The 13,970-nt window shown below is 38.3% G+C and overlaps 1 protein-coding gene across 1 annotated transcript in view; it reads right to left on the bottom strand.

Annotated features, from left to right (window-relative positions):
- Nucleotides 1-8,250: 8,250 nt before the first annotated feature.
- Nucleotides 8,251-13,970, bottom strand: part of LOC148105814 (protein NLRC3-like) — a 49,687-nt gene continuing 43,967 nt past the window's right edge. Inside the window, exons 10-12 of the mRNA XM_087838399.1 lie at nucleotides 9,761-9,939; nucleotides 8,643-9,191; nucleotides 8,251-8,282 (exon numbers count right to left, since the gene is read on the bottom strand). Of these exons, the coding sequence (XP_087694525.1) occupies nucleotides 8,251-8,282; nucleotides 8,643-9,191; nucleotides 9,761-9,939 (760 nt within the window). The remainder of the gene's footprint in view (nucleotides 8,283-8,642; nucleotides 9,192-9,760; nucleotides 9,940-13,970) is intronic.

Here is a 13,970-nt window from a genome sequence, read left to right on the forward strand (position 1 = left end):
GGGTCAGACCAGCACAGTCTCTTTCAGCACACATGGATATTTCATCAGTCTCATAGACACTGAGAACAATTTGTGTATGAGACTAAAGAAACAGTCCACACATAATTGAACAAAAGGCCTCTAAAGTTCTGTGGTTGCCACATTTCCGCATGACTGTTTAATTACAGCAAAAACCATAATTATAATTATCTTGATTGATATTGTAATCTCAGTTTTCAACACAATTGTTCATTAACTTAAACAATGTTACAAGATAAATATATATTCTTAGTGCTTATCTTCTGATTAGATTGTTTTATGTATTTAATAAGAGAGGCCTTTATAAACCAAGCCCAGATGTGAGAAAGAACTAGGTCAGAGGGTGAACATAAAATAAGAGCTCGATTAGGCTGTAGAAACGGATGAAAATCCAGCAAAGTGAAGAGTGTGTGTGTGGGTGTGTCTGGCAGGAAGTGAAGCAGGAAGTCTGAATATAGCTTGTGAGCTTGTGAGAGACGTTTCAAAATGAAAACAGAGGAATTAGAGAATGAAAGTGCTAAGTAATAGTAATGAAAATGATATTAAATAAATGTCTTAGTGTGTTAATACAGGTGTCCATGGACTTGCTCAACCTCCTGGAAGAATACAGCAGAAAAATGATAGATTAACAGAATTGGGATGAAAACAGGCTTTGGTTTAAAATTTCACAGCTTCACCTCTCATCCTGTCCTTATCCTGAGAAGAAGCTTAAAGGGCAGTTAATCTCCTGATGAAGACAGAAGACAGACAGAACAACACCGTGGACTTGAAGAATTAACAGCAGGCAAAAAGACAGTGCAACTGACCTAAAACACTGAAGGGTCCAGCAGCATGTATGTTGATGGAAACATGCGCTCTGAATTACAAGCTGGAAAGTGTACCAGTGACATGACTGTGTGAAACCACTGGATGGGACTGTCTGAGTTCATATTTGCCATGCTGGGAGTTAAGCACCAAGAAAAGACTGAAAAGAGGAAGAGAGAATGAAGAGAGAAGAAGAAACAGCTGATTTGGGCCTGTGTTTGATTTGGGAGGCCACACAGGAAGTTGAGAGAAGAGGGGACGAGGACCGGTGAGAGGTGAAGGCTGGACGTGTTAAAGTGACAGCATAGGAAAATTGGGTTGAACATTGAGGCTGAATTTGTGGGGTTTAGAAACATCCAGAGCATCACAACAGAAAGGTGAATAAAAAAAGAAAAGAGAGAGAGATAAATAAATAAATAAACTAATAATACATAAATGAATAGAAAAATAGAAAACACACATGTAGAAATTGTCACATGTGAAATTATTTTTGGAGAGAATCAGAAGTGAGACAGTTTGAATCCACAGTTCAGCGCAAAGATGCAGGAATTAAATCTGATTATAAAAACACATCGAGGCAACGAAGACCAGCTTACACTCAATATTAATATGAATACACAACATACACGCAATGAAGACATGCTTACATTCATGAATGTGAATACATGACATAAATGCTAAATGGTGTAGATTTAACACACTTAAAGGCTGAAGCTGAGGAATAACTCAGGAAGTTGCAGGACAATAGAGTGACTTTTGTGAAAAGGAAAAAGAGACTGGGAGGACCAACCAGTGATTAGAAGCTTAAAGCAGTTTTAAAATAGTGAATTAGAAGTGGTTTCCAGCTGATTGAGCAAAAGAAGTGACGACTGCAGAAATAAAAATAAAATAATAATAATTGAATTATGCAGCAATGTTTTGAATATGCATTTCTGTTGTCAGGGCAACTTCTCGAGATGTGACTCAATATGCAAATTAGTTGAATGAGTGGGGACAGAAAAAAAAGAAAAAAGAAAAAGTCAAGTTTCCTGTCTGAGACATGAGTGAAGTTTGCATTGAGAGAAATATATCTGTGACTGTGTGAGAAGAATTGTTTGGTAAAATATATGATAGCAGCCGCAGGACAATTAAATAAAGTCTGTGACTAAGTGCAGTCGTGCAGATTTGGAGAAGAAGTTTATAATTTAGTGATGACACATTGTTATAAAGTGTTTAGAAAGGGCTTAATGGGAATATTACTGTTGGGCAAACTGTGCGGCTTTTAACAAGATTTTCTGTGTATTTAGCAGGTGAAACTCTGTCAGTTGACTTCAGACTGTCAGGAAGCTGAAGAACCTGAGGCCAACCACTGAAATATGATGTGGGCAAAATGAACAGAGGGAGTGATTTTAAGTCTGATTTCACACTATGTAAGTATTAGTTAAGCCAAGAGTCGGGCAAAAGCTTTATGGCCCGGAAAGTTCTAATTCCCACAACATATTGTTAGATTAGTAAGCAAAACTTTTCTGTGATGAAGATTTTTGGGGTTGTTGTTTTAGTGATGGGTTAATTCTGTCAGTTAGGTTTGGCTTGTTTTCTTATTTCAATAGAGGGAGTTTTACTAAACATGGACATGTCGAGGAGGGGCTCATTATTTTTGTAACAGTGCACTTAGAGAAAACTGTCAGGTGTCGCCCCCTTTGGTGATGATGTTTTGTGCTCTGATGAGCTAATAATCAGCTCTCTTTTTCTCCTTTTTTGTTCTAAGCAGGCCTGCAAGATTGAAGTAACAGCGCTGTAAAACATTTTTGTGAGAGCAAATATAAGGTGAGCTTTTCCAGATTACAATGGGCTGAGGAAAAGGTCACCTGTGGGAACCTGCGAGTTCCTGTCTAAAAGGATTGCAGCGAGTCAATCCAGTCCAAGATCATAAAGAACTCTTTTTCTAAAAACAAAAGAAAAAACAAATAAATGAGCTCATATTGATGAGGGTGAAGAATCTGATCCTTTGTGCGTGAGGCTCCACTATCAGCAAGATCTAGTGTGAATGCGTGTGCATGATGTGTGTGACTGTACTGTGACTGGACTGACCATGTGGACGAAAGTGTTGACTGACTTGACACTGAGACAAAGACTGGACCAACGTTAGGATGAGTAGATGTTGACAAACAATTCTCGACGCCGGTAAGAAAAGGGTGGATGCTTTGCTTTGCTTTGCTTTTGGCAGGAGCAGGAGCACAAGAGAGAGAGGGAGACCGAAAGGTTGACATGAGAGTGTGGAGCTGCAGACTCGACCCTCGGGCGGCTAATTTTGGGTTGCTGATGTTTGCTTTAAGAAAATGTTGTTTTATTGACTGGGTTTAGATGATGGTATCACATTATATTGTTGGGAAAATGCCAAATGCTAAAGGGGAGAAAATGTTTGATATTACTGATGTTACCATTAACCAAAGCAGGCCACTGTAGAAGTCAATGACATTTTATAGAAGGAAAATAGAACCAAAGCAAAATGTAGGAGTTATATAGGGGATTGGTAGACTTGTCACATTCCAAATCCAGTTATGGAATAACAAACACTGGTCCAAGGGAAAGGGCATGTGATACGAGGTGGTGCAGGAGGAAAACGAGCAAAGTAAAGACAGCAAACCTATTGTTGTTCAATTTGATAAAGTCAAATTAAAAGAAGTACCATGACACTCAGAGGATCAACGTGAAACTAAAACATACGCAGATTTTGTATGAAGCACATGACTGATAACTGTTCTGTTTTAAGTTTAGTTTCTTATAGCACAGAGTGGATCACAGTGAGGGAAGGACAGGGGGGGAAACTGAGTTTAAATGTGAAGTTGATGCTAATATACAGGTTTTGTTTCTAGGTCGTTCTGGGGATGCAGGCTCTGGGTTGAGCCAGGAGTTGAAAAGATCGAACATGATAATTAAACTGATTTTATTATTTAAACACAGGTTTGCAGGCCCGGAGCAAATATACTCGAGAGGAGAATCGCTGAAGTTTTCTGAGAAATGATATGATTAACCTTTTTTTTTCATTTTCTAGTTGTGGTTTTGTTTGACACATGAAGATGTGTCAAAAGGGGGAGTTTTAGGTCTAATTTGAAACAATGGATTATATGATCAGTGTGTGACTTTTTGTGTGTTTGATCATTTAGCTACGGTAAAACTTAGGCACAAGTAATTGCTTTTATGCTTAAGCTTAACTGATTGAAAATGTTTGTTTTCTTTATGATTTCTTTTACTAGAATAAGCGCTTATAATCATTTTTCATAAACACATTGCAATTGCACTGATAGGAGTTGCCACTCAGTCTTGTGAAGGTCATAAGCTTCGTTCAGCGTGACTGTCTGGATTGAAATATGGTAGGAAAAGGACTTAGAGTGCTTAGGGGTGAATGCAAACACGCTTACACACAGAAATAATAATTAGGCTAATCCTTTTGATTAGAGAGTCCCGAATGTGATATTTTGAACCAACTTTGAATATTAAAGAGAAGAATTGATGAACATATTAGATTATTGAGGCGTAGCAGAGAGAGGTGTTTTCCTTTTCTGCCCTTTACAGGAGGAGATTCCAGAACCACAGCAAAACCACGAAGGGGTTGGTGAGAATTCAGGAACCAAGAGGAGGGGCACCCAAAAGAAGCACAGAGCACAGAGAAACCTCTCAGAAAATGTGTTGTTCAGATTGAAAAGAAGATTAAAAGCTTGTTAGACAGAGGTTATAATGTGAGCACAAAGTAATGAGGGGTAATGGGAGGATTAGTTTTAGTAATAGTTTGTATGATTTTTATGTCAATAGCCCAAACACAGTGTTCAGACCAGATATGCTCCACCCGTTAAAGGGGGCGAAGGGACAAATGAAGTGAACTGTAAGTGTGTGCTTAGAAACCAGGAGGAAATGTTTAAAAGAGGAAACGGGTTAACTGTGTAGAGATCGTTTCCATAGATTGACAAAAGTAATGTTGGACCTTTTTACCAGGACAAAGTTAATTATATCTGTTTTTAGTTCACAGTAGTTATTGAGGGAGTCAGTTAATTAGGTTAACTCATAAAATGAGTTAAAAAGGGGGAGACTGTTACCAAATAAAAATATATTCTTAGTGCTTATTTTCTGATTATATTGTTTTTTGTACTTTGTAATAAAGTCTGTGAGAGAGGTCAGAGGGTGACAGGTCGCCTAGCAACAGAGGCTTTAGTAAGGGGAGGTTAAGAAACAGGAAGTTTAGTGCAGAGCTGCAGAGGCATATTAATAAAATACAGGAAACCAGACAGAAAAAGCAGAACTAAGTAACACACACACACATTAGTCAGAGCAGAAGGAGTTGTTTTGATGGAAACTGTGTGTGTCTGTGTGCGACCTATAGCAGAACTATGTATACCCATTCTGGCTTCTAATGCTTTCAGACCTGAGCGTGTGTTAGTGGGTACAGGTCTCCGTTTCCGGAAATGTACAATAAAGATCATTTTTTGAACTTGACCACTCTGAGTCGGAAGTCTTTCTCTGTCGCCAAAAGAATTCAAAAGAAGGGAATTTAATAGTCACATAGCATCGATTTGTCACATGGCATCGGTATGTTAGGCTTTGGGATGAGAACGTGTTGGATGGTTACCTGTCTTGGTCTGGTGGAGGTCTCTTCCCATAAGAAGACTGATGACTTTTTCATTAACACTGAAGTGTTTCTTTCTTCTCTCTCCCCTCAGATGACTTCACACTATAACCAAGGACACCTCATAGGGGATCATCTGATTGTGGCTCCTCTAATAATCTTTCTAATAGTAATGTTGTTCACTGTTATGTTACAGAGTGAAGTGAGATTAGTGCTGTAAAACCTCCATAACACTGAACAGATGCCACCACAGATATGTTGAAATCTCAGTCAAAACTAGCAAGTAAAAACAAATGAAATCCATGAATCAGAAATGCTGATTGTTGAACAGATAATTCAGTCTGTACATGAGGAGGATCCACTTTAGACTAAACTACATACAGAAACACAGGAACCAGGGCACAGTGTAAATCCAGGACCTCTGTGTGCAACAGCTGACCTGTATGAACACGAAACATTGATTGAAGTCCACGTTGATGCTTTCTGTCTGTTTAACTTTTACATTTGAAGTAACACATTTTACTTCAAACACACAGATCAGGTAGAAAACTGTGGATTAGAAAACAAATTCATCAAGAAGGTCCTGAAGCAAGAAGTTCATCATTGCATAGAGTAAGAAAAAGGACATGAATCATCCCACGGGTATGTGCAGTCGTTATATTATCATCAGCAAAATCATGTCTGCATACTGTGTGTGTGTGTGTGTGTGTGTGTGTGTGTGTGTGTGTGTGTGTGTGTGTGTGTGTTGCTATTTTCAATCTTCTACTTAGAGTTCAAATTTGGATAGTGATAAAAACATTGCACTGCTTCATTTAATATTTAATTGAACACATCTGTGGTTGAATTTGAATCTTAAATGTTTTTGATTTCAAAGATGTGGTTCTGATATGAAGGAACAGAAAGTAAATTGTTGCCATGGATACAGTGAGACAGACGCCTCAGACCCTTATTTTTTTATTTCTTTTACTTTTCATTTTATTGATTCATTCCTTTAATTTTACATTTTAAAAAGTGTATTTGTCTGAATGAACTAATCCCCATTTTCCATGCTTTGTATCACTGGTCATACTGGGAACAGCCATAGAAAATGTTTGTAAAGAAGAAATCTTAAACATGAGCAGATTCTCAGGCGATTTCTGTTTCCTAACCATTGTTTCAGTGCACACGTCCCATCACTACATGTGTGTTAAAGATTTCTTTGGGATCAAAATAATCCACTGACAGTTATCAGTACAAACAGAATGCAAAAATCAAAAGTTCAGACTTCAGAGTTACTAAAACAGAGATCTGAGGAAAACTGGTTCTTCACACGACTTTTCATGTGTGAACAGTAGAGGTGGTTTCATTTTCAAATGTAGGTATTGCAGTGAGGATTGCAGGGAGACATTTGCTGAATAGCTGGCAGCTCTGCTCCTGTAGACTGCCTCTGAATGTGTGTGTGGTAATAAAGTCACTTTAATTAAATGTCACCTGTTAGGGAAAACTTTGTGTTAACTGAAGAAAGTTCACTTCTCTTTCATTGCAGCTCCACTCTTATTTTTGATGCACTCATTTGTTTAATAAATGATTTCAATGATTTTGCCACACCTCTGCATTGTCAGGTCGGAGCATGTGTGCTTTTGATGAAATGCTGATATGATGACGCTTGATTGGGGAAAGATTTCCACAGGTGGTGTTGTTGGTCTCCTTCTTCCAGTTTTCTTGTTGCTGCCTCTCTCCTCGCCTCAGTTGCAGCAGCTGTATCATGTATGTTGTTATGTTACATACAAAGAGGAACAGGAATTTGTGACATTAAAGAGTAAAGATTCTTCTAATTGTTTTCCATCTCATCTCCTACTGCTTTAGTCTGCGTGGACAATATATGAGTAAATCATTACCAAGCCAGATTATATTTGGAATATTTAAAACAGAGGACATTACAGTGAAATCTGCTTTCAATGTGACATTTACTTTGATCCTTTAAGACACAGTTTATACATCAGACAAACTGTTTGTAGAGCGACTAAATGTTTAATATTGTTGTTAAAGTTGTACAGATGAGCGTTAATCACCAACAGCTTCATTAATGTGGATGAACTGGACGGTTCCAGGGAAACTATCAGGATCACATGCCTCCAGTGGTCACTGGGAGTAACTACAACTCTACACATACAATAATTAAGATGAAGATATGTTTTTATTGTAGAAAGATGAACCAAATTTAGTTTGACTCTCTGACAAACGATGTCAAGATAAAAGTAGTTTGTTAAAAAAAGACACAAAAATGGTAACAATGAAAACAAATACAAACAACAGCATATCCTGATATGAGGCTCACAGATCAGGATCAATACAATACGTAGCAACCGACATTGATGTTGCCATGGTGACCACTGCCATATATAGTATTTCTGTTACCTCACTTGTCTTAAACATCAACGCTGGCTGTTTTTCATTTTACTAATGAGTCCACTCTCTTCACTCACTTTCGTCTCTTCCTCGTGTTTGAGCTCCTCTCAGAGAGGATTTAAGAAAGAGCTTTGATGATGGCTGTAGCTCAGGAGATAGAGCAAGGCATCTAATGATCAGAAGGTTGGTGGATCAATCCCTGACTGCTCCAGCTGACACACAAAGTATCCTTGAGCAAGACACTAACCCTCTCCGATGCATCCATCAGAGTATGAATGTGTTAAACAAGAATCAGTCCATTCACCATGGAAATATCAAAGTAGAAAGTGATGTCAGTTATGATTGGCTGCACAGCTGGATCACATGACCAGGTGAGTGGTACAAATAACAGGAAGCTTCTCTTGTGGCTTTAATAATCATTTGAATTGATAACTTATGATTTACAGACTGTTCTTTATCTTTTCATTGTCGTCTGAAACACAGAAAAATATCAATGTTGGAAAATATGACATTTATATCTAGTTTCTAAAGGATGGTTTAATTCTCCAAAGGCCACCACAGACATGACAAAGTTATTTCATCATTATAATGCACAAAAAAAAAAATCAGGATGAGCCCTGCTGCTCACCAAACTTGTGTTGAATAATAATTTGTGAATCATTTAGTTTAAAACATCAACTGACTGAATCCATGAATCTCATCATGTGTTTCTGAGTGAAAGACACAGACATGTACAGACTGAACTGTTTCTCTAACAGGTAAGACTAACTACACAGAGTCACTGACCAAGAGCAAAATAATAGTTTATCAATACTGAAACCCATTATCAAACAATCCGCTGGATCCCAGAACCCAAATCCAGGATAAAGAGGTTCAGTGAATGTGGTGTTGAAGGTGTGGAGGTGGATCAGAGAGTCAGAGGAGACTCTGTAGAAGGACAGAGTGCCAGCAGGACAGTCCACATACACAGCTACTCTGTTAGAGACAGAGGAGGAGGAGGAGGAGGAGGATGTTTCTCTGTTATTGTGCCATACAGAGGAATAATGATCAGAGCAGAAAAGACTCCAGGACTGATCATTTCTACCAAACACACACTCATCACTCCTTCCTTTCCTTCTGATTCCTCTGTAACTCACTGATATCCAAGCCCTCCTCGTCCACTTGACCTCCCAGTAACAGCGACCAGTCAGACCATCTCTACACAGCAGCTGTTCACAAACATCAAATCTGTCTGGATGATCAGGATATGACTGAACCTCCTCCACATGTGTCACCTTCCTGTTGTTGTCAGACAGTTGGAGCTTTTTGGTCACTGTGTTTGTGTCGATTGTGAGTTGTAAGTTATTATGTTTTGGTTTATTTTTGAATGATCGTTTTGTTACTCTTGTGCTTTGTTGATTATTATTATTATTATTGGAAATCTATGTGTCTGTTTATTCATGTTTTAGGAATTGTCCTTCGGTTGTGTCTGTATAGTATAGTTCTAGTTCCATGTGTCATTTTCTGTCTCAGTGTCGAGTCTGCGTCTTTGTGTAGTGTTTTCTTGTTTCTTGTTTCCTGTTTTATTGTGAAGGTCTGCATCTCATGTGAGTGTGTTCAGTTTTACCTCCCTTGTCTCGTTAATTACTGCCAGCTGTGTGTAATCTCCCTGTGTTTCTCTGTGTGTATTTAAGTCGCATCTTCTGTCATTGTATTTGCTTGTCCGTCTGTGTACCCATCATGTCTCACTCGTGTGTTTTCCCTGCTGTCAACCGTCGTCGAGCCTCTGCTCACCCTCTTTCATGTTTATGTTCTGGTTCCTACTCTATAGTTTAGTTGTTTCCAGTGTAGTTTAGTTTGTCTTCGTTTGCCATTTTTTCCCTGTGCCGTGTATTCAATAAACCACCTTCACACCTTTACAAGTGCCTGCAATTGGATCCTCCTTTATCATCTCCACACGGCTCATCTCACTCGCCGTGACAGTTTCCAGTTCACAATATGGACTTTTCAGTCCAGAAGACAAAACTTTCACTCCAGAGTCCTTCAGGTCATTGTTACTCAGGTCAAGCTGTCTCAAACTAGAGGGCTGGGAGCTGAGTGGTGAAGACAGAGTTTCACAGCTTCCCTCTGAGAGATTACAGACACTCAATCTGAAGAGACAATAATGAGAAAAATAATAATGTTAAACTTTCTGGTCTGAACCTTTGAAAAAACATGATCTAGATAAAATATCATCTCTATAGAGGTTAAATCATGTGGCGGGTTAATTAATCATCAATAATCAATCAATTAGTCATCATTAAATAATTAATTAAATGTCATTAATGAATTAAGTTCAAAATACTTCAAAAATTAAATACATCACTGATTTAATGTCAAGTAATTTCCAATAAATTATTTTCAAATTTATTGATTTTTAAATATACTTAATTAATCACTTATTGACACATTTAATTAATTATTTAAGAATCTATTTAATTCATTTGGGCACTTCTAGCCCTGCAGCTGTGCATGTGCTTACATATCCACTGGTATGTATCCTACAGTTATTCTCACAGCAGTGCTGCTGAACATTAAATGACCAGCAGATGTCAGTTCTTCATAATAAGCAGTTAAACGAGGCTTTGTGTGATCTGCCTTTGGGAGAAGCAACTGGCCAGAAACATTGGACACATTCACAGAGCTTTACCACACCATCACTAGACAACAATGGAATTATTTTAACTAAAAACAAATAATCAGAAAGTCTTCTGCCTGGTCTCGTACCTCTGTGTTTCTGTAACATGAATAATGAGCTGAAATTCTCCTCACGACACCACCGATCAGCAAGGGCCCTTGAGTTTTCCTGCATGCATCCTGTTCACCTGTCAGCTGTTTAACATCTGCTGCTTATTCAGGAAACACGCCCACATTACCTGGTGACAGTCACAGTTTAATGTGGGCCGCTGTTTGTCAATATAAAATAATTGCCAAATATAAAATGTATAAAAGGCTCTGGGATTGTGTGTGTCTGCAATATTGTGTGGGGTGGAGTTAGGGCTGGGCGATATGACCCAAAATTCATATCTCGATATATTTTACCTGGACGGCGATATAAGATATATATCTCGATTTTTTTTTTTTAAGCCATAAAGTAAGAACAAAAAAAGAGTTCTTAGTCAAAGCTGTGTCCCAGATGTCACACAGGCACTTTTATTAACATAGAGCATAGATGTACATAAAATTTACTCAAAAATAAATTATGAGCATTTATTAAATAATAATGCTCCATAAATAAAAGAAAACAATGTTGTTTTTGTGCATAACAAAAAGCTCACAATTGTGCAGTCAAAATGTAAACTAACAGACGGTGAACACAATAACAAAGACAGATTTCACAGCTGCTCTGTTCCCAACTTCTACTGTGTGACTGACAGCCTGCAGTTTGAAATCCTCTTCATAACCACGTCTCTTAACAGGTGCCATTTATGGTCCTTATACACACACAGTACGGTAATATTAGGTTGAAGCACAGTACGTATCACTCCGCGAGGCTCCTCGGTCGCCGTAATGCTCCGACAATCCATCAACCGCTGCAGCTCCGTAGCTTACCAAAGTCGTACTAAAACATTTTGACAGATTGCTGAGCGCCGTGTACCACATAAAATCGCTTCGCGGCCATCAAGCACAACCAGAATTCATACGTAAGGCGCGCTGTCAACTTTTGAGAAAATGAAAGGATTTTAGGCTGTGCAGCGCCTCTGGGCTGCATGGCGTTAGCGTGGTTAGCTCGTTAGCGTGGTTAGCTAGCTAACACGTTGACGGTGTCCAGCCCCACGCACGGGGCGATGCGCAGTAACTCGTTAACGGAGATTTGCCGTGTCCATCTTGTCGCTTCCTGCAAGTGAAGCGATGGGGGAGGAGGGGTGAGGCCGAGTAACGTTGCGTAAAGACAAAAGTGGACGAAAGAGAGGCAAACTTGCGGCTCCACAAGTATAGTTATAACGTAACATAGACTATATCGATATAAAGGATATTGTCACATCTTATATCTCGTATAAAAATATATCGATATTTTTTAAAAACTCGATATATCGCCCAGCTCTAGGTGGAGTCATAGGAAATGACGTAGGCAGAACTTGGGGGTAACACGATGCTACTCGAGAAGGGGAGATTGTTTTCCATGTTAGTTCTGTTTACCTCGTAAGCTGTGTTCCTGGTTCCTGGTTCCTGCTTCGAGTGTTAAGTTCACGACTGGAAGTAAGTTTCCTTAAATATGTTTTTTTTCCGATCCTGATGTTTGCCGCGGCTTTAGTTCTACCTTGTTGGAGCAGCGCTTTTTTTTCATCTCGTGACTAGAGGCATGTGCCACTGTCCGCCGCCATTATGTAGTATTTTTTTTGGCCACACGATGGCGCCAAAGTCCCTTTGTTCACAGAGTGGATGTTTTGGCTATGTATGACATTCTCACTGTGTTTAATTGTGTCCTTTCTGTGTTTGGAGCAAGAGTTGTAAGATTGGCATAGTTCAAATCATATATGTTGTGCATATTCAGATGGATCTGTTGGTTTATTTCATTTAATTCTTTATGTTTATCTTAGTGAAGCTGTTGCTGTATATATTTATATACTCATGGCAACTTGTTTGTTACTACAGACTGCTGACAACACTGAGCATCTAGGTGGCAATAAAACAGCTAGCGGTGACAATCCAGCAAAGTGGAAGCCTCTTGTCCTCCTTCCTGTATCCTCACCGATACACCATCTTGTTAGCTGCTGAACCTAAAAGAACTAGCCCTCACTAAGTACTCCTCAACATAAAATATAAAATAATTTAGTTCCAATATTGTGCACACAATTTGCAAATGTACCATATTTTACAGACCATAAGGCTCACTGGATTATAAGGCGCATTAACCGAAACAAAAATGTTGCATAAGTCAAACTTTACTCAGCTCATTCTTCTTGCTTCCTCCACTTCCGTACCATTGATTCATTAATGTTTAATTCTCTCACAGCTGCTTTATTCCCATGTTGGGAAGGGCGATGGACACTAAGATAACTACAGATACTCCCAGTAGCACTGCAACCACGTGAGCTAGCGCAATAATTTATTTTGCATATGAAACTGGAGGAGTTGTACTTACATCTTATGCCATCAGCTTGGTCACAGTTTCCTTCCACATATAGCTTTGCAAAATCTGCATAAAAAGCACTTGCAGCAACAAAAACATAATATTCCAGAAACACGCTTTGCCGATCCAATCAGCTGTTTTTAAAACTTCAGCGCGAACTATCGCATGTCTGTCTGCCCGAAACCGGAAGTGACGTCATTTTTGCGGAAATGTAGTTTTTTTTACCATCAGGGCCTCATAAGCCTATACTGGTGTTTTTAAAAGTTATGTTTGACTTTATAACTTTCTGTGTCGTTTCTGGGATGCTTAGGACTCATATTGCACTGTTGGAAATAGTTTGTTTTGCTGCACATGCTGTTTTTTTTGAAAATTTGCATTGTAATATTTATTTTATTTTTTCCTGCAGTATATAAAAATCAGTGTATTTCAAAAATAAAAATATGAAGACACTCAAAATAAATAAACTCTTTTGTGCAACTTTTTTGTATTTACAGTTTTGAGGGATAAGCCCCTTAAATTTCTCTAACTAGAAATATATGTTAAAAAAACAAAAACGATTTTCACTTTTTTTGTACTTTATTGCACTTTTTTGCAATTTATGTAATTACTATGCACTTAATGCATACATATTATTACATTTTGGGATATAATTGTTGTATTGATGTATAGCAACTTGCAATGCTCCCAAAAATGTCACTACAGCATGTAAAAATATAATATAAGCTCTGGCGGACTTGGTTCTATGTTAGGTCTTAAAGGGTTAATAAGGATTTGGGCTATTTGCATTTAAATTAAATAGATTTATTGACAGACATCAATTAAATAAGTAAACTTGTACCTCAGTAATATAGTTCTGCCACTTATCTGCTCTAATGACTGGAAATCTGATATCCAGTCACCAGCACAGCTTACTCACTTACAGTCACTTACTTCACTGTTTTTGCTCCTGAGCAAATCAGTTTGTTTTATATTAAAGTTGTTTCATAACTGCATAATTTTACTGAAGTTTAATGTGTCAGCGGAGCACATGTGGAACTGAACCATTCGCTTGTCTTAATTATCTGATGT

The sequence above is a fragment of the Neolamprologus brichardi genome, chromosome 3 (assembly GCF_056152115.1).
Source record: "Neolamprologus brichardi isolate AB-2024 chromosome 3, ASM5615211v1, whole genome shotgun sequence".
In the NCBI taxonomy this organism is placed as follows: domain Eukaryota; kingdom Metazoa; phylum Chordata; class Actinopteri; order Cichliformes; family Cichlidae; genus Neolamprologus; species Neolamprologus brichardi.